The sequence below is a fragment of the Zingiber officinale genome, chromosome 4A, assembly GCF_018446385.1.
Source record: "Zingiber officinale cultivar Zhangliang chromosome 4A, Zo_v1.1, whole genome shotgun sequence".
Classification (NCBI taxonomy): domain Eukaryota; kingdom Viridiplantae; phylum Streptophyta; class Magnoliopsida; order Zingiberales; family Zingiberaceae; genus Zingiber; species Zingiber officinale.
This window is the reverse complement of record NC_055992.1, coordinates 8821247-8848986: the sequence shown is the minus strand read 5'-3', so window position 1 is coordinate 8848986 and position 27740 is coordinate 8821247. Positions and strand designations below refer to the sequence as shown.

At 40.8% G+C, this 27740-nt stretch overlaps 2 protein-coding genes across 3 annotated transcripts; one reads left to right on the top strand and one right to left on the bottom strand.

The window, feature by feature from the left end:
* The first annotated feature begins 9284 nt into the window (after positions 1-9284).
* On the top strand, positions 9285-12268 carry LOC121969487 (GPI mannosyltransferase 1-like). The gene is made up of 4 exons (XM_042519624.1): positions 9285-9687; positions 10539-10721; positions 11155-11708; positions 11819-12268. The coding sequence occupies exons 1-4, from the start codon at positions 9417-9419 to the stop codon at positions 12131-12133; spliced, it is 1323 nt and encodes a 440-aa protein (XP_042375558.1). The 5' UTR covers positions 9285-9416; the 3' UTR covers positions 12134-12268.
* An 11005-nt stretch (positions 12269-23273) lies between these two features.
* Positions 23274-24448, bottom strand: LOC121973110 (myb family transcription factor MPH1-like). 2 transcript variants are annotated; one of them, XM_042524692.1, is made up of 5 exons: positions 24281-24448; positions 24082-24158; positions 23755-23915; positions 23622-23685; positions 23274-23537 (listed from the first exon to the last, which is right to left on the bottom strand). In XM_042524692.1, exons 1-5 carry the CDS (start codon positions 24408-24410, stop codon positions 23346-23348), a joined length of 624 nt encoding a protein of 207 aa, XP_042380626.1. In that variant the 5' UTR covers positions 24411-24448; the 3' UTR covers positions 23274-23345. The 2 variants fall into 2 exon arrangements, 1 of the variants encoding a protein (XP_042380626.1); XR_006109388.1 differs by having other exon boundaries at positions 23622-23915; positions 24082-24172.
* Positions 24449-27740: the final 3292 nt, after the last annotated feature.

Below are 27740 nucleotides of genomic sequence, written 5' to 3'. Positions count from 1 at the left end.
CTCAAGGATCTGGAAAGGTCCGATAAATCTAGGAGTCAACTTTCCTCTCAACCCAAATCTCTTAACTCCTTTTATGGGTGAAACACGAAGAAATACGTGATCACCTACCGCAAATTCTAACATTCTTTGTCTTCTATCTGCATAACTCTTTTGACGACTCTGAGCAGTCAACAGTCTCTGTCTAATAGTTTGTACTAACTCAGCATTTTGCTGAACACTCTGAGGGCCCAAGAGTTGACGCTAAAGCGGTGCTAAAGCGCAGCTCGGTTCCCAACGCCTTTTGGAAACTTTGCCAAAATCTCGAAGTAAAATGTGGATTTCTATCAGAAATAATACTGAGGGGAATACCATGGAGTTTAATAATCTCTATGCAATATAACTCTGCTAGACAATCTAGAGATTCTGTCTTACAAATCGGTAAGAAATGTGCTGATTTAGTTAACCGATCGACAATCACCTAGATCGAATCATGTTTCCTCTGGGTCCTTGGTAACCCCGTGACAAAATCCATAGTGACATGCTCCCACTTCCATTCTGGCACTACAATCTTCTGAAGTAACCCGGCTGGTCTCTGGTGTTCTGCCTTAATTTGCTGGCAAACTAGACACCGAGCTACGAAATCTGTAATATCTCTTTTCATACCTTTCCACCAATATGATCGCTTCAAGTCTTGATACATCAGTGTACCACCAGGATGAACTGTAAATCTCAATCGGTGAGCCTCTCGAAGGAGATCCTCCTTAACAGGATGGACCTCCGGAACATACAATCTACCTCAGAACCGAAGAGATCCATCCATATCACGTGAGAATTCTGACTTGGGGCCAAACTCCAACTCACTAGCTATCGATTTGAGATACTGATATTCTATTTGACTTTCTTTGATCTGCTCAACCAATGGGGACTGTGCGATCAAGGAGACCAGTATACCACCCTGTGTTTGCCCTACTTCAGTTAAATCTAACTCTGAAAACTGTCTGACTAGATCTGTAACTGCCGCCCTGTGAGTTGCCAATACTCCTCTAGACTTCTTGCTCAATGCATCTGCTACTACATTAGCTTTTCCAGGGTGGTAGTTGATAGTGCAGCCATAGTCTTTCAGAAACTCCATCCACCTTCTCTGTCGAAGGTTTAACTCTTTCTGCGTGAAAAGATATTTCAAACTTTTGTGATTAGTGAATATCTCAAAGGTAGTACCGTAGAGATAATGTCTCCAAATCTTAAGGGCAAAAATGATATATGCTAATTCTAAATCATGTACGGGATAATTTTTCTCATGATCTTTCAGTTGACGAGAAGCATAAGCTACTACTCTATCATACTGCATCAAAACTGCACCTGATCCTTGAATAGATGCGTCTATGTAAAGAATGAATCTATCATCTCCAGAGGGAATAACTAATACTAGAGCACTCACCAATCTCTGCTTGAGCTCTTGGAAGCTTGCTTCACAAGCCTCAGACCAAGTAAACTTGACCCCTTTCCTAGTCAATCGAGTTAAAGGTGCAACAATATTAGAAAATCCTTCCACAAATCTCCGATAGTACCCAGCTAATCCGAGAAAGCTACAAATCTCCTGCACTGACTTTGGTTGTTCTCATCTGTCAACTGCTTCAATCTTCTGGGGGTCTACTGAAACCCCTTTGCTAGAGATTACATGCCCTAGAAATCCCACGGAAGTAAGCCAAAAAGTACATTTACTGAACTTCGCATATAAGCGTTCCTTCCGTAAAGTTTCTAGAACTATTCTGAGATGTTGTTCGTGCTCCTCTTCTGATCGCGAATATACCAGAATGTCAACAATAAAGATAATAACAAACCGGTCTAAATATTCTAAGAATACCCGGTTCATTAGATCCATAAACGCTGCAGGAGAATTGGTAAGCCCAAACGACATTACCAAAAACTCATAATATCCATACCGAGCACGGAAGACAGTCTTATGAAAATCTGTATCTCTAACTCGTAGCTGGTGATAGTCTGATCTTAAATCAATTCTTGAGTACACACAGGTACCTTTAAGCTGATCAAACAAATCATCTATTCTAAGTAGAAGATACTTGTTCTTGATAGTTACAGAGTTTAACTGCCTATAATCGATACAGAGTCTCAAGGATCCATCTTTCTTCTTAACAAAGAGCACTGGAGCACCCCAAGGAGAAACACTAGGACGAATAAAACCCTTGTCTAGCAACTCCTGAAGTTGGATCTTTAGTTCCTCCAGTTCTCTTGGTGTCATCCGATATGGAGCTTTCGATATTGAAGTTGTGCCAGGAAGAAACTCAATGGCAAACTCTACCTGTCGCCGAGGTGGCAAGCTAGGAAGTTCTTCAGGAAATACGTCGGGATATTCACGTATTATGTGGACATAAGAAAGCTGGACAGAACTGTCCACATTAGAACTCACTAAAGATAAGAGATACCCTTTACATCCCCAAGCCAACAACTGCTGAGCCTGGAGAGCTGAGATAATAGATACCCTCGATCATTGATCCCAATAAATTCCCATGATGATTGATCTAAGGGTTGAAAAGTCACCACTTTGGCTCGACAATCGACAGTGGCATGATGCTCTGGCAGCCAATCCATACCCAAAATAATATCGAATTCAATCATCTCTAGCACCTGGAGCTCCACGGTAAGGATATGACTATCAAAATTTAAAGGACAACTCTTGACCTCTTGATCTGACATCAATACTCCACCTGATGGTGTCAATACTGATAATCCATAAGGTCGAAGAGTTGGGACCCTCTTAATCTTGCATACAAACTCAGGAGAAATAAAGGAATGCGAGCTACCCGTATCTATCAATATATCCGCAAGAATACTATAAATGGAAATAACACCTCGGATAACAAATCCTCCAACTCGCTGTGCCTCCTCACGAGTCAAAGCATAAACATGTCCTGGCTCAAGACCTGATGGCTGACCCCTCTGGATAGAAGAAGAGGGCTGACTCTGATCCTGCAAAGGCTGGTATGACTGGGTCGAAGGCTGATAAAATAATGGTGGCTGATACTGTTGGGATGGAGGTAACAAGTACTGCTAGGGTGGAGGTAGCAAGTACTGCTAGGGTGGAGCCACCAAATATTGTTGGGATGGAGCTGGCAAGTACTGCTGAGATGGAGCTGACAAATACTGCTGAAGTGGAGGTACTGAATGATACTCACTCTCCACTTGGGACTGTAAATGATAGAGTTGTGGCTGGTGAGCAGACTGTGTAGGTGGGGGATTTCGTTGCTGAGGCGGCTGAGGTCTCTGCGGGCTTTTTTACTGCCAAGACTGTAGAGGTCGTGGGGTAGGTCAAGCCTGCTGAGACTATGATCCTCCTGCTTGATGTTGTGCTTTCAAAGTGCAATCTTTCTGCATATGCCCTGGTAGTTTACAATAGAAACATATACTCTTATCCAGTGGACATTCTGATGCCAGGTGATTTGGTGCACCACATTGAAAATACTTCACAGATATCTGGCCCCGCTGTGATGGGACCGGGCGACTAGATCCTTGTGATACTTTGGCCACCTTTTGTGGCTGTGAAGACTCTCTAGTCATATCCTGGCCACGAGATTGACGACCTCGACTCTGCTGTCTAGAGTGTGAGCTCTGCGAGGTCTGTCGGCTAGCTTCTCTTTATTGGGAGACTTGCGGCTGAGTCATCTCAATAAATATAGCTCGATCAAGTGCCTTCCGATAAGTAGTAACAGGAAATCCAGACATCCTGATCCGAATATATGTTGCCAGTCCCTATGTAAAATGAAACATACGATCTGTGTCCTGAGCTACCATATGTGGGCAAAACTCAGCAAGTTTGCTAAACTCTGCACTATAGTCTAGTATGCTTCGATCACCTTACTTGAGACTCATGAACTCCTGGCGTCAAGCAATACAAAATACTGTAGGAAAATATTGTCTCTCGAACGCCTCTCGAAAAGACTGCCAAGAGATAATCTGATCCCCAAAGACTGTCCTTTGCATCTTCCACCATGTGGATGCTTGCCCTCAAAGATGATAAGCAACTAGCTTTACCTTCTCTGTGTCTGAACAAGACATGTACCCAAAAGTGCCCTCAATATCCTCCAACCATGTATGCGCCACCTAAGGATCGGTGCCTTCATGGAACAACGTAAAACGATCCTTTGTTGAACTAGCAAGCAAAGGAATATGGGCCTTTTCCATAATAAGGGATGCTGTGGGAATGACTGGTACGGCTACATGAGCTACAACAAGATGAGGTTATCCCTCAGTCTGACCACTGCCTCCGATACTGGGACAAACCTGAGCTCTCGGTATCAACTCAGATGGGGAGATAGGGGCCTCATCCAAACCATGATCGATCCCCTGAGTAGTAGTGGCACACCGACATGCACGACCACGACCACTACCACTATCGCAACCACGACTGCGACTACGAGCACGACTACTACCCCAACCGCGACCATGGGCTCGTGGTATTTCCTATAAAATCAAATGAAATTTTCAATAATCAATTATAATCAAGATAATTAAAACGAAGCATGACTCTTAAATCCTATAGCTCAGATATTACAACTCGACTTGTATAAAAATTCCTTTTCTCGAAAACTACATAAATTGAAAACAAAAATCTCGAAATAAAGCCAAAACCCACAAATAGAAAATGCAATCGGGCTTTGATACCAATAAAATTGTCACGCTCCGAGGGTATAGTTCCCGGTACCCCACTCGGTGACAATATAATATAAGAAACCCTAGGAACTATCCAAACAGAATAACCAAGAAATGTATCAAATTTATATATATGTCTTAGTTTTTCGTAGACTACAAGACTATACAGAATAACGACATCTGGAATAAAATTTTAGAACGTAAATACAACGAAACAAAAGTAAAACAAACCAGAAAATCAGCACGTCGAGATCTCTGAGCAACCTTATGAAAGTCCAAAATCAACTACAATATCAAAAGGATCCCTGTGCTTGCAAAACTAGAGGCCAAGAAATGTAGAAAGTTAGCCAAATGGTTAAGTGGATACTCAAGAAAGATGTGCATGAATTTAATCTTGCTTAAGAAGTCAGAGAAATAGAGTGATTCACAATCTTTTGTTACAACTTTAGGTTATTCTTAAAGTTCTACATTTATACATATATATGTATAATTATCTTCTCATTATCTATAATCAGGTAAAATTTTTATATTAGAGTAGTTTAGGATCTTCACCTTATCACCATTTGTCATCATCAATTAAAAATAATTCTTCAATCTTATTATTTAATCAATCGGTATACAAGTTATCATAGTAATATCAACATGTATATTTATAGTCTAAATTTGATAAATCAACTAAAAAGTGAATCACTTAAGCCAATATCATCAGAGTGTAATATCACATGGATAGACTAAAAGCCTCCTCAGAGTATAAGACTATCGCATACATCATCTGACGTACGGGCTATCAACCCTCACCGGTGAAAGACATAATAAACACTGGCCGAGGGCTACATCACACCACCACGCCTCGGGTGTACGGTTAGGTAATAGACCACGGGCTGCCAAGCTACCACAATAATATATGGGTGGTCCGGTACTCTAATATAAAGTTCTAATACAAAGCTAGGTTCACCGTCTTCACTTTTTAATATTCTTCATTTACTATCTTTATTATTTCACCTTTATGATTATATTTATCCATTTATCATGATTATTCTCTTTTCATATTGAATGGTCAATTAAGGTAATATTTTCGTATCAAGTCTATTAATTTATCATTATATGGTCCACAGATAAAAAGCTACAAGTATTAATAGATAGAGTATCAAAAGCATGAAATATGAAAGATCAAACAAGTAAAAAAGACAAGGTATCAACAGAAAAGTAATTCAGAATATTTCTTTAATTTTAAGACAACCCTTCCCATATAAATCCCAGTATGAACTCACATGAGAACAAGGAATAATATCAATTATTTACCCTCCAATGATTTAATTATTTAATACCCATTTCACTATTTTAAGTATCATTTTAATTCCCTTTTGAAAATAATTATATAAATATATATAATTTAATTATTACTTTATTCATGCACAAGGATAAATATATGAGTCAAAGAGAAATGTACCCACTTTATATACAGCAAAATCTTCGAGTGTCGGCAGGTCACCGTGCTCCACTCGAGCTCGTGTCTACAAACATAATACGAGACATATCTCAAGTAATTAAATACTATCAAATAAAAATCATGACATGAACATCTAAATTTAATTTACGACTCGAAGCGCTATCTCGTACCACTTCGCATTCCTAAACGAAACCGCTGTTTTAATCTAGATAGCTCTCCTAAGTACACATTGATTAATACAAGGCATAAAGTAGACCTTCTAAAGATTGTTGTGGCTGCTGGAATTGAGGGCAGCAATTAGGGTTATCTTCCTCTCTTTGTTGGCAACTCCAGTAAGTTGCAGCGAGCTCCGATGGTTGCTGCCAAGAAGCAAGGACAACAAGAGTGGGTATTTGCTAGGGAAAAAAAAGGCAACATCTAGGGTATTGCTGTTGAAGCTATCAGAGAAGAAGGGAGGGATGAAAGCAAAAGAACACAGAAATGGATGATCTTTCTCTCTTTACCAGTAGCCTCGGTGAGTTCGGCGTGACCACAACTAGCTTCGGCGGAACTCCGGTGGTGTTGCCCAAATGCAGGAGAACAAGGAAGAAGAGAAAGAGAGGGATGGGAGGGGTTGTTGCTCAGGTTCCTCTAGCTTGTTGGTGAAGAGGCAGGAGAAGGAGGATTCCTGCTGGAGAAGAAGAAAGGCTTCTACGATCTCGCTTCTGCCGTTGAAGGGAAGCAGAAAAGCGAATAAGGAATGAGAGAAAGAGAAAAGTCGTGGGGGAAGGGAAGAAAAGAAAGGGAGAAAAGGGGAGGGCAAAAGTGCATGTGGGTGGGTATGAGTGTATTAGTTTTTTTTTTTCATACTTAACAAAAATGCTAATCGATTGAGAGGCATCGAAGAACCCTAGAAAATGGTTTTCGTGGACATTTCAAACGAAGATTCTTCACATACACTCTTCGTCCGTTCTTGAGCAAGTGTTATTGCACTTTCCAAGCTTCAAAAGGCATCTACAAGCAATAACAGATTAAACAAGCAAGATTTTCATTGTATTATGTATTATTATTATTATTATTATTATTATTATTTTGTATTCTTGTTGTGAGCTTGTACGAGACTTCTTCGCCTCTAGATTGTTTTCAAGGAGTAATTTTATAGTGGATGAGATCGTGAGGAGAGTGGAACCTTGAATTAGTCACCTCAAGGAGGTGGATACCAAGTAAAATCAATGATGTTAGCATTGCATCAAATTTCCACTGTAAATCATCAGCAATAAAGCGATTGGAGCTGATCACTCCCCCTCTAAGTCCCAAAGTATTCTAACAATTATGTCACATTTTTTGATAGGCTATTTGATGAAGTGTAGGTCGCTAAGTATATCTTGGATTCAAGCGTGGAGTTGATTTGTTGATTCTCCATTTTGCATTTTGATATTATATAATTTATTTAGAAACAAATCTCTTTTATATACTTTAGTATTGAAGGTTCCTTTGTAAAGCTTGATTAGCTTTTCCCAAAGATCTTTTATGTTGTTGAATGGTCTGACTTTGTTTAGTTCCTCATTGGTCAAGCCGAATTATAGAATTGAGTAGCTTTAGCATTGGTCTCAATGTATCTTTTAGTGGCATTGTCCCATTTGTCACAAGTGAGTGGTACTCCTTCAATGGTGGGGAGCATGAATCTTATTTAGATCACAATTCATATTTCCACTTAGATCTTCAAGTGGTACTCCATTCGACTGTTCCAATAGCCAAAATCATCACCAGAGAAGAGAGGCAGTTGAGCCGTGCTATAACCTTCTTGACGGGTCATCAAAAAACAAATAACTCTTGCAAAAAGATGACAAAGAATGTGCTAAGAATTTGTCTTGGATTAGTAGAGTTTGAAACAAGATAATAAACAAAAAACCAAAAAAAAAATAAAGCAAATAAAAAATGCTTAAACGGTGGTTGCATCAATTCATAGTGGCCTTACTCTATACCAATTGTAAGATCGAAAAAAGTGCTAGAGGGGTGAATATAGTGTGTCGCTAGTTCCCATTTTTCGAAAGTATGCAACGGAAACAAAACACAATCAAAGGAACATATTTATTTTTACTTGGTTCACAGTCTGTGCTACTAGTCTAAGGTCCGCAGTCATTGATATTTTTACTAAAAGCTTTTTCCTTCGAACAACGATTCGAAAGCAAATGTTCGATTTTACAAAAATTTGAGGAACGGTAACACGTTTATCGTTCCTTACAAAAATCCAAGAAATGGTAACATATTTACCATAGCCTTGCTAGACATCCGACCCATTAACCAGTCTAGATTTCCCGCTTGGTGTCCTTATTCTGTCAAGACTTCCACTTTGCCTAATATCTGATCCAGTTGACCTACTAGCACCGTCAACTATCTAGTATTACTAGAACTTTTACTTGTCTAGTTTTACTAGAACTTTCTGATTGAGCTACTTGCACACTTGATTAATCTCGTTAGATCACAAATAAACTTAACTTTGATTATTTGTCATTATCAAAATCGTTTGATTATCCGGTGCTCCCTACACCAACATTAAATAGAACGGTCATACAGACCAGCCCGTGGCGAGGCGGGGCAGGGCGACCTGTGGTAGACCGACTATTTAGCGGGGGCAGAGTGGACCAACCTGTCATCTTGGTGGGTTGGTAAACCCTCAACTCAACCCAACTCAAAGCGAATTGCGAGTTAGGCGGGTTAATCCATAAGTTTATCAAAAAAATAAAAATATATATAGAAAAAATTAGAATTTTTAAGTTTGAGTTAGGGATCAAGTAAACCAAACTTACAAGCCCATTAAATTTAAGTTTTGAAGATTTTTTTCTTAACTCATGGACCAACATAAGCCTATCACGAATTGATCTACATAGATTGTGGGCCTAGGTGGATCAATCTACTTGGATCCACCTTTAAATGAGTTAATGACTTTTTAACCTTATCTGCTAAAATTTTTTGTGGGACGAATCAATTTGACCAGCCAAATCTAACCGATGCTTGAGGGGTTGCACCACCAAAGGAAAGAAAAGGGATAGTAATTTAGATTTAGTTTAATATTTAAATAGTGAAGTTTTACTGTACCTTTTTCTTAATAATATTTACTCAAATTTAATATTTAGTTTACAGAGGTGAAAGATTAACTTAATAGGCCCAATGTAATAGGCTCAAATTCAGAGGCCCATTATTTTCTTGCGACTCAGGCTCTTCGTGGGAGCCACAGTGGAAGCTTTGAGAGAGAGAGAGAGAGAGAGAGAGAGAGAGATTAGGGTGGCCGAAGGCGAGATTTGAGATCGGGAATTGGCACGTCGAGAGGGAACGGGCAATGGAATGGATCAAGCTACGCAGTTTGATGTTGTCGTCTGCAGTTCTACGGTTGCTCCTGGTGGCCTACGGTGAGTGGCAGGACGCACACATGGAGGTCCGGTACACCGACGTCGACTATCTCGTTTTTTCCGATGCAGCTGCCTTGGTTGCAGCCGGAAGGTCGCCGTTTGAGCGCTCTACGTACCGCTATTCGCCCCTTCTGGCTTTCTTACTCGTCCCCAATTCCTTCATCCATCCATCTTGGGGAAAGATCCTCTTTTCAGCCGCTGGTATGTAAGAAAGGCGAAATTTTGTTGGCTTTTTTACCCAATGATACCGTCTCTTAGTCTTATTTTGCTTGGTAATTGGTAAGGTTGTTTATATTTCTTCAGTGAACATGGAGAATGAGGTGTTCTTGTACCGGATCCTGTTATTGCTTTTATCCTTCGTTTTTTTTTACCTGTTTGTAAAGTGGACAAAATGCAATTTTGGCATATATATTGTCAACACGCATTTGACCCTAGAGTGTAATTTGCGACTTTGTTTCTGTAATTTCCTGGTGTCTGCCGATATCTTTGAGATAGAGAAAAATAGTTTCTTCCTTCTCCATGACTAATTCTTAATCTAATAAGGTTTCTAGGTTCTCCGACTTATTTCATTATGTTCGCTCATGTATGTTGGGAACCAACTATCTTGCTAAATATTTGTTCGCTTAGCCACTTATGGAAACTTAAGGGCGTAGTATAGATTTGGTTCTGGTTCTACATTATTTTTCTTGTTTCTCAACTTTTCTTGATAGCTAAAGATCTTGTTTTGTCAAAATTGGCTTAGATTAAGGAAAAACATGGGCGGAACAGATGTTGTACTGTCAAAACTGGCTTAGATTAAGGAAACATATGGATGAGAAACAATCAGCATTAGCACGGACTATCTACTTTTTTGTTGTCTGCATCTGAATAGAAGCTATAAAGTTAATTTAACCTTGTATCTTCACATTCCTCAACTGGTGTCCTTTTTTCTGAGTAGTTTTGTAACGTTTGATGATAAAGCCAATGATGTTGAATTTGTACTAAGATGTTTCTTCAGATGCTGCAAATGTAAAATGTTGATACATCAATTACTTGACCTTTTCTTTTCTCAGATTTGCTTGTGGGGTTGTTTGTTGATGCTATTTGTAAGCTGCGTGGTGTGCCAGAGAATCTGCGACTTTGGTCAGTTGCAGCATGGCTCTTCAATCCATTCACTTTCACCATTGGTACAAGGGGAAACTGTGAACCCATTGTTTGTGCCGTGATCTTATGGATCATTTTGTGTGTTATGAATGGTGTAAGTGCTGTCTATCTTGATATGCATTTTCTCCTGCAGAAATACTTGGCTTCAATTTGTTGGGATTTTTAGTATGATACTATAACCATGTGATTAATTTTTTCTGCTTGCCTCCATATGATTTCTAAAAAGTAGAACAAATTGGGTAAAACCTGACCAATATAAACTAAAACCTGTTGATTTGATACCACAACAGATTTAGTTTATATTTAGACAAAAAAAACAGGTGTTAGTGAATATTTACTGATTTTACACTTGGTATCTTAGTTGACAAACTAAAACTTGTTGATTTGATACTGCAACAGGTTTTAGTTTATATTTTAGAAAAAACAAACAAACAAACAAACAGCTGTTAGTGAATATTTACTGATTTTACACTTGGTATGTTAGTTGACATATTTTACACCAATATCTTTCTGTTTTAATGACAGGTAAAGTAATTCAGGCAGCATTCTGGTATGGGCTTATTGTTCATTTCAGAATATATCCCATTATATATTCTCTTCCATTGATCATAGTTCTGAGCAAACAAGGTATAGATTCTTCCAGAAAGCCAAACCTTACACAATGGAGCTCGCAACAACATATGTCATATTGCAATTCAAGAGCTTCTTCAAAAGCATCAAATTGCTGGAGTTCTATGTGGCTTTTTCTGGGAGGCATTCTATCATGGAATACTATAGCATTTGGGTTGCTTTCGGCAACCATATTTTTCCTCTTAACTATTGGCTTCTTCTATCTTTATGGATCAGAATTTTTAAATGAAGCACTACTATATCACCTCACAAGGACAGACCCACGGCACAACTTCTCCATATACTTCTATCATGTCTATCTCCATCACCAATTGGGATTCTCAATTTATGAGAAGCTTGCATCCTTTCTACCTCAATTGATGGTGCAACTTGTTCTTATCTTCTCTTTTGCAGATGATCTTTCGTTCTGTCTTTTTGTGCAGACAGTGGCATTTGTAGCTTTCAACAAGGTGCGCACTCTGCTTTCTTTAGTTTTTGATATCACGATTGTTGATCGCTACCATAGGTACCTCGTTCAAGTCAATAAATTGCACAATATTTTGTTGATAAAATCTCACAGGTTATAACTGCACAGTATTTTGTTTGGTTCTTCTGTCTTCTGCCTCTGATTCTTCCCTGGACCAGCATGAAAATGAAGTGGAAAGGTTTTATATGCATAACCGTGTGGATGACATCTCAAATGCACTGGCTGATGTGGGCATACCTACTAGAGTTCAAGGGAAGGAATGTCTTCATACAGTTATGGGTAGCAAGTTTGTTGTTCTTGGCGGCAAACACATTTGTGCTGCTCACGATTATCCAGTATCACAAGTACTCACCAATCTTCATGCCGTCAGCAACTTCTGACTACACCGACACTAAGAAGTCGGAGTGACTTATTTTCTTTATTTTTTACTTGTCGGTAGGATCTATTTTAATGTTAATACTACTTAAGTTGATTGCCTGTTAAGTACTATAAATATTTTTTTCACTTCTTTGAGAAGCTGGAGATGGTAGAAAGTTCAATCCACTGTTTACGCTCTGTTTGGTAGGGATGATAGATTAGGATTATGTTTTCAAAAAGTTATTAATATGTCATTTGGTAGGGTTGATTAGGGATAGGATTAGAGTTGATTAAGGGTGGGATTCATGATATCTAGACATGAGGAGTGATTATTAATCTTATCCTCAATTCTATCTTAATCTATCTAATTCTAATCCTATCATCCCTTCCAAACCTAGCGACAAATTTCGTGGGGGATAGATATCGAATCAGCTTGTCGAATGATTTTTGCCAAGACTTCGCTCAGATGAAAACGTGTCGGGGGCGGCGAGCGAGGTTTATAGAAGTATCTTATTGTGTTTGAAAGATCCAATCCTGCCATGGCCCCTTGACTTGGCAGTGATAAGGAATGATCAAAGGCCGACGACAAAGCCAAGCTATGAACAATCTGACACATGTTCTTGTATAAAAACTAAAATCCATATCAAAATATCATTGTACTGATGTGACTCTCCTTAAATCAGCAATTCATAATCTTATCTGATTCTATTTAAAATCGGAGAAGATGGTGTGTTGAGTAGGTGGTTTTAATATTGACCGTGTGAAGATTTTTGTACTAGGAGCAGAGGGCGTTGAACGATCCTGAGTGTCAAAAAAGAATGTGGAGGGAAGTATGTTAGTATTAACTCTAGTATCAATTATGAGATGATTATAAAGGACTCATTTTGTATCATATATCATTACCAATAAAAGGTAAAGTTGGTTATTATAATTATTTCAGTTCAGTGCCAATTGAATAAGTATAATAATATCCTTGGGTAGTAGGTTCTTATCTACAGTATATCAATTGGTTGAATTGATAGTGAGATATTGTAGAGAACATTACTCTTAATTATTCTTAGTTGAGTATTAATATACAAGGACAATATTAATGCATTGAGACTAGCACGTAGATCAACAGATGACTTGATCTCATAAGTCATGGATATGAGATATCAGGTTGACATATGAGTATATATTAGAGAATATATATTGAATGACCCGCCGTGACAATGTTTCATGGATCGTTGTATGAGTGTCATAAACATTTTCATGTGACTATTGGTATGAATAGTCCTTAGACCTAAAATCACTACGGTTCCCTACATAAGGAGTTGTATACTTTGGTATCGTCAAACGTCACCCATAACAGGATGGACTATAAAGTCGATCACTGAGTATGTAATAAATTATGCGGAGGGATGTGAGTGATGTAGATGGAATCTATCCCTTCCATATGATGGAAACGATATCTGTAGGTCCCTTGATTAGTAGGACGTAAGAAAGCATGACCATGCGTAAATAAGTCAATATGAGATATTGAGCTTATTTGATAAGTGTGTCTACTTGGAGATCAAGAAACACAAAGATTGATAAGAGGATGACACGGTCTATGCCTCATTGATCAATCTAGATATCAAGGATAGAGATACCAAGTCATACAAGATAATAGCCACGGACAGGTTAGGTCGGATCTTGACTTTCTCGTCACTTGGATAACAATGATGCCTTGCTAGATGCCACTCATTGTTTATGTATCACAAATGTTGATTTGGGTACATTGCCAACGTTACGAGAACCTATAGGGTCACACACAAAGAACAAGTTTATATAGAGATAGATTCATGTGATGAATCATTGGATTAAGTGCAATCCGAATTTGACTCATTGAGTTAGACTCAAAGGGATCCAATTGTTGGATTGAGTCGAGTTGCTTGAGAATTAATGGGTTGGACTCATTGGGTGAACTTGAGTTCACCAAGGAAGTTGAATGGTCAAAATTGAACCATTGGATTGAATGGTTAATTTTGAGCCATTAGATTAGAAGATGAAAGGGTGGAGACTCTTGGTATACCATGGGATGGTTATAAATATCATTTTGGATGATATTTTTCAGAGGTTTTTAAGAGTTTTGATGTGTTGAGACCCTTGGCATTCTTCTTTTTCCTCCTTCCCCCTCTTGGCTGAAATCACCATTGTGGTTGCTAGCACAACCTTGTGATTTCTTCTCCATCTTGCTTTGTTTGTGAGACAAGCAAAGACAAGGCTTGTTCGTGTGGATACTGTAGAGGCGCAGACGCTTGAACTTGTTAAGATTTGTATATAAAGAAAGGTTGCTGTTGGGATTACGAAGGGCACGCAACAAAGGTATAATCCTATCATGTAACTTAGCATATATTGTTTTACGAAATGATTTCTTCCCTTCGCATGAATCCGCTGGATAAGAGGATCTAGTAATTTTTTCATTGCGCTTCCGCGTGTTTAACGCGCTAGATCCCAACAAAGCAAATGTTGGTAATCGGGTCAGGGAGGGGTCCTCGACACATGCACTTTGACGCTCAAGTCATTTAAGAGATCGAGAGGAAGAATGTAGTGAAGAGTAGAAAGGAATAGTAAACTTTGAGTGCGTAATGTCATGTAGCGTAGCCTTCGAGCAGCTAAGGCTAGTTTGTATGCTAACTTCTCAAGTACAATGTAGCGGCACTAGACATCTTTTAATAAATGACTTAAGAAATACACTGGTTGTTGCTCATCTCCTTCTTGTCGTACTAAAATCGACCCTAGAACACTCTCGGTAGTCGACAAGTACACCCACAAGGGTTTGCCGACTATTGGTTTGGCGAGTATAGGCAGGGCGGATAGATAATCTTTCAGCTCTTTGAACGTCTTGTCACATTCAGCATCCCATTGAAATTTGGTGACTCGACGAAATATCTTGAAGAAGGGTTAGTCTTTGATCGGACAACCTTGAGATGAACCACGACAGTGTCGTGCTCTACCCAGTCAATCGTTGGGCTTCCTTCATGTTGCATGGTGGAGCCATGTCTCGGAGAGCTTGCACTTTGATCGGGTTAGTTTCAATCCCTCATTCGGTTACTATGTAGTCAAGAAACCACCCACTCTTGGCTCCGAACAATCATTTGAGAGGGTTGAGTTTGAGTCCATAGTTTTTCAACGTTTGGCATGTCTCGTCGATGTTAGCACATAGATTTGCCGACTGAAGGTGCTTAATTATGATGCCATCCACGTACACCTCTATGTTACGGCCGATCTACCTCCGGAACACTTTATTCATGAGTTATTGGTAAGTGGCGCATGCATTTTTTAGTCCGAACGACATAATATTATAACAATAGGTTCCTTCGGCCTTGATGAAACTAACCTTTTCTTGATCTTTTCTGGCCAAAGGGACTTGGTGGTAGCCCTGAAATGTATCAATCATGCATATCAACTCGCAGTCGGCCATCAAGTCTACCAGTTGATTAATGTGCGACAAGGGATAATAATTCTTTAGGCATGCTTTATTCAAGTCTCTGAAGTCGATGTAGACTTGCTATTTGTTTCCTAGCTTAGACACCAACACCATGTTGGCTAACTAACTCCGGAATTGGACTTCCCAGATATGCCCTGCCTCGAGCAACTTGTCTACCTCCGCTCGAATGATTCTGTTCTGCTCAGCTCTAAAATCTCGCTTTCTCTATTTGACTGACCGAGCGTTAGGATGGACGTGGAGCATGTGTTTCATAACCGCTGGTGAGATGCTCATAATTTCTTCAGGTGTCTAGGTGAACACATTATTGTTGTGCATTATGCATTCCACTAGCTCGACTTTAAATTCGGGCATCAGATCAACCGCTATCTGAGTGGTGGCTTCCGAACGGTCAAGATGGATCTGAACCTCCTCTTTTTCTTCGTAGATCAAAGTCTAGGGCGCTTCATGTATGCCATTCACCCTGTTCGTTGGATCTTCAACGTCACTCGAGCTTCAATCTTGACAACATCCACATAATACTTACGTGCAACCATCTGATTTCCTTTTACTTCCCCAACTTGATCATTCACGGGGAATTTGATCTTCTGGCAAAAGGTTGAGATGACTGCTTGGAACTCATTCAAGGCTGGGCGACCCAATATCACGTTGTAAGCCAAGGGCGCGCCCACCACGATCAAGGTCAATTGGCGAGTCCTCATCAGGGGCTCCTCCCCTAAGAATATGACCAGCTTAATCTGTTTGATCGGCTGAACTTTGTTGCCGGTGAATCCCTATAAGGGTGTTGTCATGGGCTGAGCTTACTATTCTCTATTTGCAATTGCTCGAACGCTTTCTTGAAAATAATATTAACCGAACTGCCTATGTCAACAAAAATTCGATATATGTCATAATTAGCTATAACAGCCTTAATGATTAGGGCATCGTCATAGGGTATTTCCACCCATTATAAGTCCTTGGGGCCAAAGCTAATTTCGGGCCTTTGCGCCTATTTCTGATTGGACATGACTACATAAATTTCCAATCAACGAGTATGTGACTTTTTGGCCCGGTTGAAATCTTCGCCGGTTAGGCCGCTAACTATCATACCAATGTCCCTCGAACGCTATTGGTGCAATTTTCTTCTTATCGAGTCGATTTACGTGGAGGCTTGGTAGGGGCTTGGGCTGGGGCTCGATTTTTTTTATCGCTGGGGTTCTTGTGGGGCTCGATCAGCATTCCCACGGCCTCACCCTAGAGGTCCGTTCGGTCGTCGATAGCGTTAGTCATTCAAGGATGGTGCCTGCTGTCTATATCCTCGGTTGCCTACTTGGCGTATTTCCTGGTTGTAGTTATAACACTCTTGAGTGTTATGGGTTCCCGTCTGGTGATAAGTACAGAATGGCCGAGCGCACCAGATGACATCCGAACAACTTCCACATGTTGAACCACGATCGACCTCTGTTCATGGGGGTGCGGTACAGGGTCCACTCGAGGTCCCTTATGTTGAGGAGGAGGTAGAGGAGCTTGGTGCTCGGGGGCAGTGGCGGGCGCAGGCATGACCACCTCCTTCTTTCGAGCAGACTGTGCTTCCTCTACGTTAATATACTTAGTTGCCCTCCCTAACAGATGGTCAAAATCTCTAGGGGACTTTTTGATCAGAGACCAGAAGAAGTCTCTATCTGTGAGTCCTTGGGAGATGGTACTCACTAGAATCTCTGAAGTGGGTGACGGAACATCCATGGTCACTTGGTTGAATCGTTTTATGTACGCCCTCAGCGCCTCCTTAGGCCCTTTCTTAAGGGAAAATAAACTCAACATGGTCTTGTGGTATCAGTGGCTATTGGTGAAGTGGTGGAGGAATGTCTTGCAGAAATCCTTGAAGCAGCAAATGGAGTTGGCAGTCAGTCGATTGAACCATCTTTATGCTAAGTCGAAAATAGTGGTTAGGAACACTCGATACTTGACATTGTCCGTGTATTGATGGAGGATAGTTACATTTTTAAATTTGAGCAGATAGTCATCTGGGTCAGTTGCTCCTTTATACTCTCCAATCGCTAAGGGTCTGAAATTGCTTGCCAGCTTGTCTTCTAATGTTTCTTTGGAGAACGTCATACTTACTCATTCAGGGGAGCTACTAGCCATAGGAGTTTTTCCCTTTCGAATATTCCGAGCGGGTACGTCTCTCGAAGATGATCCTTGGGGCTTTCCGCTTAGCCCATATCATCGAATGGCGTGCGGAACAGTGCTCGATGATACGCGATCGGGGAGGACGGCATGGGCGACAAGCTGATCGAGTGCACATGCACTTGCATGAAGCCGATTAGAGGAGGAATCAGTTGGAACCCAATTGCCCCTTCCACTCGGGTCTCTCACTCGGCATGAGGGCCTGCCATTGATATAGCTGGGTCGTTTAGCAAAGGACACCCAACTGTTGCTTGCTGTTGTTGCACCAATTTCTACGCTCGGATAGTTATTAGCAACTCCAAGTCTTCTTAATTGTCACAAAGTAACTGTAGTGAACCATCCAGTTTCTTCCATCTTCGCATTCCAGATTTAGGTGAAGTTCCTACAGACGGTGCCAAATTTGATCTTATCTAAAATGGGGGAAGATGGTGTGTTGGGTAGGTGGCTTCGCTGTTGACCGTGAGGAGACTTTTATATTGGGAATAGAGGGCGCCGAATGATCCTGCGTGTCAAAAAAGAACGTGGAGGGAAGAAAACATCAACAACCGGGCGAGGGAGGAGTTCCCGACATAGACACTCCAACGCTCAAGTCAATTAAGTAATCAGGAGAATGTAATGAACAGTAAAAAAGAACAGTAATCTCTGAGTGTGTAATATCGTGTAACGTAGCCTAGCATCCCTGTGCCTTTAGGGGAGACCTTTATATAGTGTCAATTTTCCTTTGTGCTTGAATATTGATGTATTTCTAAAAAAAGACTGACTATCCTAATGGTCTAATACCTTTCCAAAAATAGACCCACCATCTTTGTGCTTTGCAGGGTGGAAGCTTCCATCGTAAAGACTGTGTAGGGAATATTCTCGTAATGCTTTGACAACTATTATACAAAAGTCAACAAGGAATGATATTAGGTCGTTGAGTTGATCTTGATATGCTCTAATGGTAACATGCCCGTTGCGTATGAGTCGGCTAAAGAATGATGACCCTTTCAAAGACTCGGCCCTCGCTCGTGTTGGTGTAGCGGAGGCCGGCAAGAGGGGGGTGAATTGCTGAAAACACAAAATAAAAATACCCTCCTCGGATTTCAACTCAATTAATGCAATAGTAAATAAGTAAAGGCAGAAATAAAATTAAACTAAGCAAGGAAATAGGAATTAAGTAGAAAACAGGATTTAACCTGGTTACAACCAAGGAGGTTGTTAATCCAGGGCAGTAAGAAAAAGCTCAGTAGAAAAATCTCCTTTGCTGAAGGCGGAGAAGCCTTTTACACTTTGGAAGCTTAGAACTATTGTTAGGAATGGCTACACAATGATTGCTTGAGTTGTTGTTGAATTCCTAGCTCCAGGGGCCTTTTTATAGCTCCTGGAAAGTCTATCTCGAGGGTCCAAGGCGCCTCCAACAAGGTTTAAGACGCCTCCAACTCGATCTGCGGATAAAACTTTATCCGTAGCGCAAACGGTCAAACTGGCCTAATCAATCATTCAAGGCGCCTTCAATGTGTTCAAGGCGCCTTCAATGTGTTTAAGGCGCCTTCAAGGTTACTGCTACAGTAATTTCTGCTACAGTAATTTCAACCTCTTTTGTCTTCTTTTCTTCTCCTCTTTAGCTTCCGAAGCTCCGTTCTTTTGGGTGATTGCGACCAACCGGAATAGGGCTCACCCGAACCCAATTCCCGACCTTCTCCTCGAGCAGCCTTCCGTCCCGTTCTCCCCGCGCACGCTCTTCACGCCCACCGAGTACTCTTCCGCAGCTCTGCCCTTCGGACGCACCGAGCCCGTCGGCTCCTTCCGTGCCGCCTTCTCGCTAGCTGCGTCCGCTCGACTTCTGTGTTCCTAAGCTCCGCACACTTAGACACAAACAACAGGACCTAACCAACTTGGTTGATCACATCAAAACTACCACGGGGTCCAACAATCTCCCCCTTTTTGATGTGCATCAACCCAAGTTCAAGTTAGGGTTAAAATAGACATAAAAAGTAATTTTAAAGAAAAAATTACTAAACTAACAAGTCCATAAAAAGTAATTTTAAAGAAAAAATTACTAAACTAACAAGTTAAGCATAATTTTTTGCAATTAGTAAAATTGCAACACTTTTTATAATAACAGAAATTTCAAAATTTTCTAACTCCCCCTAAACTTGTATTTTTCTCTCCCCCTTTGATCACAGTAAAAATGGGGTTAAAAAAAATAACCTAAGTTAAGTGAAATGTATAGAATTTAAAAAAATTCTAATTCAAAAACGAATTTTTCCAAACAAAAAAATTCTAAGTCAAATTTTTGAATTTTCAAAAAAAATTTTCTAAGTCAATATGAATTTTTCCAAAAAAAATTTCTAAGTCAAATTTTTGAATTTTAAAAAATTCTAATTCAATAAAAAAATTTCTAAGTCAAATTTAAATTTTTGAATTTTCACAATCTGACTTTTTAGAATTTTAAAAAGATTTAAGAACTTTTAAAGCATTATTTAATTCTAGTTTAATGCTTTTTCAGAAAGTTAATTAAACATTTTTTTTTCAATATTTTAGCTTCCAGGTCGTGGCGAGGCACTAGGCCTTCTTGGTTATTGGAGCAACAACCACTTCCTTAGACAAAGCTTCCATAAAGAATTTCAATATTTAATTTTCTCACTGTAAGCTTTTAATTTTTGAAAAATTAATTAAGCACAGATTTTGGAACCCAATAGAGGTTCCTACCTACAGGGTTATTCAGATACTTAGGGGGTACATAATTTTTGGGTATCCTTCTAAGCTGGCTCTGATGGTTTCTAATATACCAGTTCAATTTTCCATAAACTTTAATTTTTGAATTTGGAAATCTATTTAAACATGTACTATTTCTTAATTTCTCAATTTCTAATTTTAGATTTTCATTTTCTGATTTTAGATGATCATACATTTCTAACGGGCATGCTCTTGCTAAGTTCAACTTTAGTTCAGCATTCTCTTTTTCTAATTGATCTAACTCTTTAGAAAGAGACTTGATAAATTTGAAAGATTGAGTTGGGGTTAGATTGCGTACCTTACTTACCTGGTTTGGTGACGCTCCCCCTTCACTGCTGCTTTCTTCTTCTAATGTTCCTCCCCCTTCATCGATGCTCATCTCTGAGCTGGACGTTTCTACTTTCTGATGGTTGGCCATCAGTGCTAGTCCCGAGAATTCTTTGACTTCCGATTCAGAGGATGACGAATCTGACCAGGTGGCCTTCAGATTCTTGTGCTTGGAGGATTCTGGTTTCTTGCTTTTTGATTTTTCCCTTTCTTTCTCCTTTCTCTTTAATTTCGGGCAGTCATCCTTGATGTGCCCTTCTTCGTTGCAGTTGTAGTAGCGAACCGTCCTTTTTCTTTGTTGATGCCTCTTTTTCTGCGGTCTAAATTTATTAGAATTAAAAAACTTATTGAACTGTTTTACCAGTAGTGCTGCTTCGGATTCATCGCCCGAGGCTTCGGAGTCAGAACCGATTACTTTTGCCTTTAGGGCAATGTTCTGTCTTGTCTTCTCTGCTCCGTTGGGTTCTGAAACTCGAGATTCGTGAAGTTCAAAAGTTGAAAATAATTGTTCTAACGTACTTACCTCGAGGTCCTTAGAGATGTAGTACGCATCTACTAAGGAGGCCCACTCTGGAGTTCTCGGGAAGGCATTGAGCGCGTATCGAATGGAGTCCCGGTTGGTTACCTCTTCTCCAAGGTTCGTTAGTTGCGTTATTAGCTCCTTGATTCTCGCTTGGAGTTGCGCTACCTTCTCGCTTTGGTTCATCCGGAGGTTCGTTAACTGGTTCCGGAGGATGTCGCGCTTCGCTAGCTTCGCTTCGGAAGTACCTTCGTGTAGCTCCAGGAATTTTTCCCAGAGATCTTTCGCTGAGTCGTAGCTTCCGATCCGATTTACTTCTTGTGGTGGCAGCACGCTAAGCAGGTGGAACTCCGCCTTTCCGTTGGCGACGAAATCGGCTTGCTCCTTCTTGCTCCATGTGTTTTCTTCTTTGTCTTTCGGCGCTGCAAAACCATATTTCATTGTAATAAGAATATCAAAATCCGTTTTAAAAAATACCTCCATTTTGCGCTTCCATGTGGCGAAGTCTCCGTCGAACTACGGGAGATGGATGTTTGCTCCGGCCATCATCTTGATCGTAGTGCTTCAGTTGGCGGTTAGTCCTTCTGAGGCGATCAGACTCTGATACCACTTGTTGGTGCAGCGAAGACCGGCAAGAGGGGAGTGAATTGCTGAAAACAAAAAATAAAAATACCCTCCTCGTACTTTCAACTCAATTAATGCAATAGTAAATAAGTAAAGGCGAAATAAAATTAAACTAAGCAAGGAAATAGGAATTAAGTAGAAGGGATTTAACCTGGTTACAACCAAGGAGGTTGTTAATCCGGGCGTGAAAAAGCTCAGAAGAAAAATCTCCTTTCTGAAGGCGGAGAAGCCTTTTACACTTTGGAAGCTTAGAACTATTGCTAGGAATGGCTACACAATGATTGCTTGAGTTGTTGTTGAATTCCTAGCTCCAGGGGCCTTTTTATAGCTCCTGGAAAGTCTATCTCGAGGGTCCAAGGCGCCTCCAACAAGGTTTAAGACGCCTCCAACTCGATCTGCGGATAAAACTTTATCCGCAGCGCAAACGGTCAAACTGGACTGCTCAAGGCGCCTTAAACAATCATTCAAGGCGCCTTCAATGTGTTCAAGGCGCCTTCAATGTGTTTAAGGCGCCTTCAAGGTTACTGCTACAGTAATTTCTGCTACAGTAATTTCAACCTCTTTTGTCTTCTTTTCTTCTCCTCTTTAGCTTCCGAAGCTCCGTTCTTTTGGGTGATTGCGACCAACCGGAATAGGGCTCACCCGAACCCAATTCCCGACCTTCTCCTCGAGCAGCCTTCCGTCCCGGCTTAACGTCCCTCGAACGCCGCGCACGCTCTTCACGCCCACCGGAGTACTCTTCCGCAGCTCTCTCGTCCTTCGGACGCACCGAGCCCGTCGGCTCCCTTCCCGTGCCGTCCTTCTCGCTAGCTGCGTCTTCCGCTCGACTTCCTGTGTTCCTAAGCTCCTGCACACTCAGACACAGGGATCAAACACAGCAGGACCTAACCAACTTGGTTGATCACATCAAAACTACCACGGGGTCCAACAGCTCGGCCTCTTTGCTCGGCCAAAAAGCCCAGCCAAGCCATGTGCTTAGCATGTCCGATCAACTATACCACTCGGTCGAGACACGTGCCCGTGTTAGCCCTGTGTGACCGAGTGGACTCGGCTCTGAATGACATTGAAACAACTCGAGGTTTCATTGATCTTGAGGGATTCGGAATCCAATCGGACTAGAGGTCCGATCGACTATATCACTCGGTCAAAACATATGACTATGCTAGTCCTGAGTGTTGACCGCTCCTTGACTTTGATCGTCAGATCATCCAATTCTCTTGACTTTGTCTCCTACTTTGGAGGTCCCGTCCTATTCACCATATCATTTCCTATATTTTTCAAAAGAAACTCAAGAAAATCTTTATACTTCCACTGTATAAACATGTAGTTCTATACATACACAAAAACCTTCTCTTTTCGCATAATTCTCTTCGCAATCTGAGCTAGTTAGTTAGGTAGCAGCAATTGCTGTGTATCATGAATTCAACCATTTATGCCTGCTACAGCAGTGCACATGGACAAGAACAAGAAGATGATATGGTGAGCTCCAAGTTCAGGTGTTGGCAGAAATCTCTACTCCTTGTCTCTGAAACATCCCTTTCATGCAAATCTGCACTCGAGCTAGTGGCCCAGCACTCAGTCTCCTCTTTCGTTGCTGCATTCTGTTCATCCATCTCCTTCGCAGCCACAGTCTACAAAGTCCAAGCAATTATATATTCAGCAATTTTGAGTTTAATAACTTGAACTTTTAATTACATAATTAATGTTAATTAAACCTCATTTGTGTGATTACTAGGGTTCTTCAGCATCCACTCTCTCAGCAACTGTTCAAATGAAGGCCTGAGTGGAAATTTTCAGAGGGATTAAGCGTATTAGTACTTAATCACATGCATGAACTAAGAAACTCACAGTTGGAACATGCAGTTGGAGTTGAAGGTAGAGTTTTGGTGTGAATCTTGAGAGTAAAGTGGTGATGAAATGTAGGCCCTTCCCTTTCTCTTTCTGGAGTGTTTTTGCTTAGATTGAGAGTTATAATCGATTGTGGGTTGGCTGTTGGTGATCCTGCACATCTGTCAGAAACAAGAATTTAATTCAGAACATTGTACATAATTATTATCACCAAATAGAATTTGTATACATTAAAATCAAAAAATAGTTTAATTATCAAAGATTTCTTCATAATGAAACTAAAACTTTTATGGTTAATCAATAATTCACAAGGCATGAACTACTCACTTGCAGGTGGCTTTTAACTTGAGATATGTTGAGTTCCTTGACGCCCATCATCTGCAAAATTTGCTTTGGAGTTGCTTCTGCAATAATACATCTAGGAATCAAATACAGAATCATCAAATTAAAATCATATGCATGATCTTCTTCACAACTAGGAAAAAATTCTTGTTTGAGAGATTAAGTAGTAGATAAAATCACTTACTTTCGAGTCCTCCAAGGCTATGAACAGCTTCAATAAAGAGGCCATGCAGCTCTTGAGTCCATCTGATGCGAGGCGTTTCAGATCTGTTGTAATGCCTCACTCCTCTTCTCTCCAGGGCTCTCGTCATCATCCCTAATCAACCTATCGACGATCTGGTTTTCTATTATTAATCATATAATATATATATATATCTGCAACATATATGCGTAATACAGCTGCTATAGGGTTACGTTCTTCTCTGACCGAGTCCAGTCAAACATGCTCAATACACCTTTCCAAAAGGATGAACAAAACCGTTTTCAATCTCTGACAAAAAGTATACCATCTTCACATCGAACCAAATCACTTCATCTCCATCTGTGCAGGGATATATATATATATATATATATATATATATATATATATATATATATATATATATATATATATATATAATCCCACAGATGACTAAATTGAATTGCTGCTTTGGAACGATGCTGACTTTTTTCAGGCTTGTGGCTGATATGAGAGCCTGACGAGTGAAGAATTGTGTGTTGAAGTCCAGGATGCATGCTGAAGAATGAAGGAGGAGCACAAAGTTATGGAGAAGCGAAATAAATATATAAATAAATAAATGAAAGCCGTGGCAATGCAGTTCTTTCAGGAATGCTGTAACAATCAATCACTCTCAGTTGGACACTCATGCAGTTTTTGATTTGATTTTTCCTTTGAGGTGTCATTGTTGTTACGTTGGATTCAAGAGGATTGGTAGCAGTGATGCTGACAGGTGTGAATGTAAAAAGAGGAACAAGGAATACTGGTATGATTATTAGATACGTGTTATGACAAACAGATCTGGAGGAGAACATATATAACAGTTAAGAGTTAAGATGACGGATGGTTAAAGTTATGGTGATGTAGTACTCAAAATTAAGAAAAGAGAGTATCTCCTGACTTGGCTGTGATTGGTCGTCCAGACCTAATTAAGTTATAGGCTAGCCGGGTGAGTAGAGGCCGATTGGCCTTTCAACTGGTCAAACATATGGAGTCTGGTACTTTACCTAAGAGATAACATGTCTAGTCATCTAATAGCCGACCAGATTTTGAGGCGGTTGGCCTCCTAGGTCGACCTAGCATTAGAGCTCTCCGATCCAACCCGACTGGATTACCAGTCGGGCGAATAGAGGCCGACCGACCCTTCATCCGATCAAATGTATAGAGCCTAGGACTCCACTTAAAAGATAACATCTCTAGTCGTTCAACAGTCGATCGGGGTTTGAGGCGACCGACCTCCTAAGCCGCCCGAGATGTCTGAGCCATCTCAACCATGGGGTTAGTTAGAGTATGTGTTGGCCTCCTTGTGGATTGTGAATCCCTCTATGCACTCTCGGTCAGATAAAAGACCAGCCAACTGTGAAGTATTTATCCTCATATCACTACGCAAACAGATTTCTAGCAAAGCATAGGTTGTCAGATGAACTTCCAGGAAACACAGGGCATTATATTATTTCTCAAACGGATTCCTAGCATGAACAGGGCATTACACTATTCTTCGAACGAAGGTCTCAATGCTGTACAGAACATAACTAAGCGGCTTAATGCCGAGATAGGTATAAAGGTGGTCAGCCTTATGGGCCGGCCAAAATACATGTAGACAGAATAGGTTATACAGAGTGTAACCGAGCAACTCAGCAGAGATGACCGACCTTAAGGACCTACTGAGATATACTTAGCAGACAACCTCTTAACAACTTGTCAGAATAACAACTATGTGTTAGAGAATATTCTTTTGGAAGCTTCTTTAGGGACCATCATGTCTCCCATCAACAGACCATTTATGACAACATATTCTCTCATTAACCCCAACAGTAACAGAAGCTATAAACGACAAAAGAGGTATACATGTGGGTAGAAAGATTCCTTGAACAATTATGATGCATTGCCCAACAAACTCTGACACACATTGCCATCTCATGATTGCGGAGGTTCTAAGAGGTGGTATATAAAGGGGGAGTCCCTCCGTGGCGAAGGTACACTCTCTGACATCTGCAACTCTATTCTTAGGCACACATTCCTTACTATTTTTTATTCACCCGTCCGAACTTGTACTGACTTGAGTGTCGAATGACCTTCACCAGGGACTCTCCATAGTTTCTAAGCGTTGACGTTTTGTTAGCTCGTCTCCATGTGCACAAAAGTAGAAGGAAGCTTTTCTGTGGAGTTAAAGGTCTTCTACCAGTCAACCACCGATCCACCGTGCCCAGCGTGTTATCTCTGCAGTTTTCAAACAGGATCAAATTTAATGTCATCAATGAGACTTTTTGCCTGAATCTAAGAATCAGATATGGAAGAAGCTAGAAGACTCACTACTATTACCGTGACGTAAGAAGACCTAGATCTACTCATCAATGCTCGAGCGTAAAAATTATTGCAACAACAACAATAAGTGGCTACCGGTGGCACCCTGCCACCACCCAATCTCGTCGTATCAACAACAACCCATTAAAGGGAGCGAGGAGTTGGGGAGGAAGGCCCCATTCCTCTGTCGCGGGCATCCCACTCACCATTTCCATGCCATCGCGCGCTCTTTTGTACTCCGCTCGAGCATTTGGGTCAAGAGGGACTACATCAAGAATCTTCTGGAGAAGCGCCTGCCCGAGAAGGATGCAGGGGAAAGGCTCCAGTAAGGTGCGGTTCCCCTGAAAAAATTATCACCTCATTCTCTCAGAAGGTACAAGAAGACAAGCCGCCGAAGCATTATCAAACATTGGCGATAGGGGAATACTCAGGGTCGATTGACCTTGGGAATCATCTCCTTAAATTTGAGCACACTGTTCTTCTCCATCAATTTACCGACGGGGTAAAATACCTGGTGTTCCTCACCACATTTGGTGGCTAGGCACAAAAGTGGTTTAAGCGACTACCGGCTAAATCCATTCACAATTTTAAAGGTTTCCACAAAGCTTTTCTTCACCACTTTGCCAGTAGCCAACATTATCAAAAGACTTCCTTGAGCCTGTTCTCGCTTAAACAGGGGCCCAAGGAATCACTAAGGGCATATATTAAAAAAATTTAATTAAGTGGCTATAGACGTCCCTACAACCACTACCAAGATCCTGGTGAGCGTCTTTTCCCAAGGGCTTAGCAATAATAATTTCATCGTCTCCTTGTTTTGGAGACCTTCAAGGAATTTCGATCATTTGCTAGATCGGGCGACTAAATTTATCAATGTCGAAGAGGCGCAGGCCGCTCGAAGGAAGGAGGTCACCGCCCCGGCTGTAACTCCGGCGCCTGAACGTCGAGCACAACCCGCTCCTCCACCTAGGGGACCCCGAGTGGGTCCTCTACCTCATCATCAAGAACCACAACCCTAGGTCGTGCAACATATGGAGGTCGATTCAGAGAGGTACCCCGAGCCCCCCTAAGGAGCTCTGCGATGGTGGTGTACCCTCCATCGGTTGACTACTCATGGCACATAAGA

Coding starts and splice junctions, on each gene's coding strand:
- LOC121969487 (XM_042519624.1), top strand. CDS start 9,417: ATGGAATGGATCAAGCTACGCAGTTTGATGTTGTCGTCTGCAGTTCTA. Junction 10,722..11,154: donor CATTTTGTGTGTTATGAATG/GTGTAAGTGCTG, acceptor TTTTAATGACAG/GTAAAGTAATTCAGGCAGCA. Junction 11,709..11,818: donor CATTTGTAGCTTTCAACAAG/GTGCGCACTCTG, acceptor AAAATCTCACAG/GTTATAACTGCACAGTATTT.
- LOC121973110 (XM_042524692.1), bottom strand. CDS start 24,410: ATGATGACGAGAGCCCTGGAGAGAAGAGGAGTGAGGCATTACAACAGA. Junction 24,159..24,280: donor TAGCCTTGGAGGACTCGAAA/GTAAGTGATTTT, acceptor GTATTATTGCAG/AAGCAACTCCAAAGCAAATT. Junction 23,916..24,081: donor AAGTTAAAAGCCACCTGCAA/GTGAGTAGTTCA, acceptor TGTTTCTGACAG/ATGTGCAGGATCACCAACAG.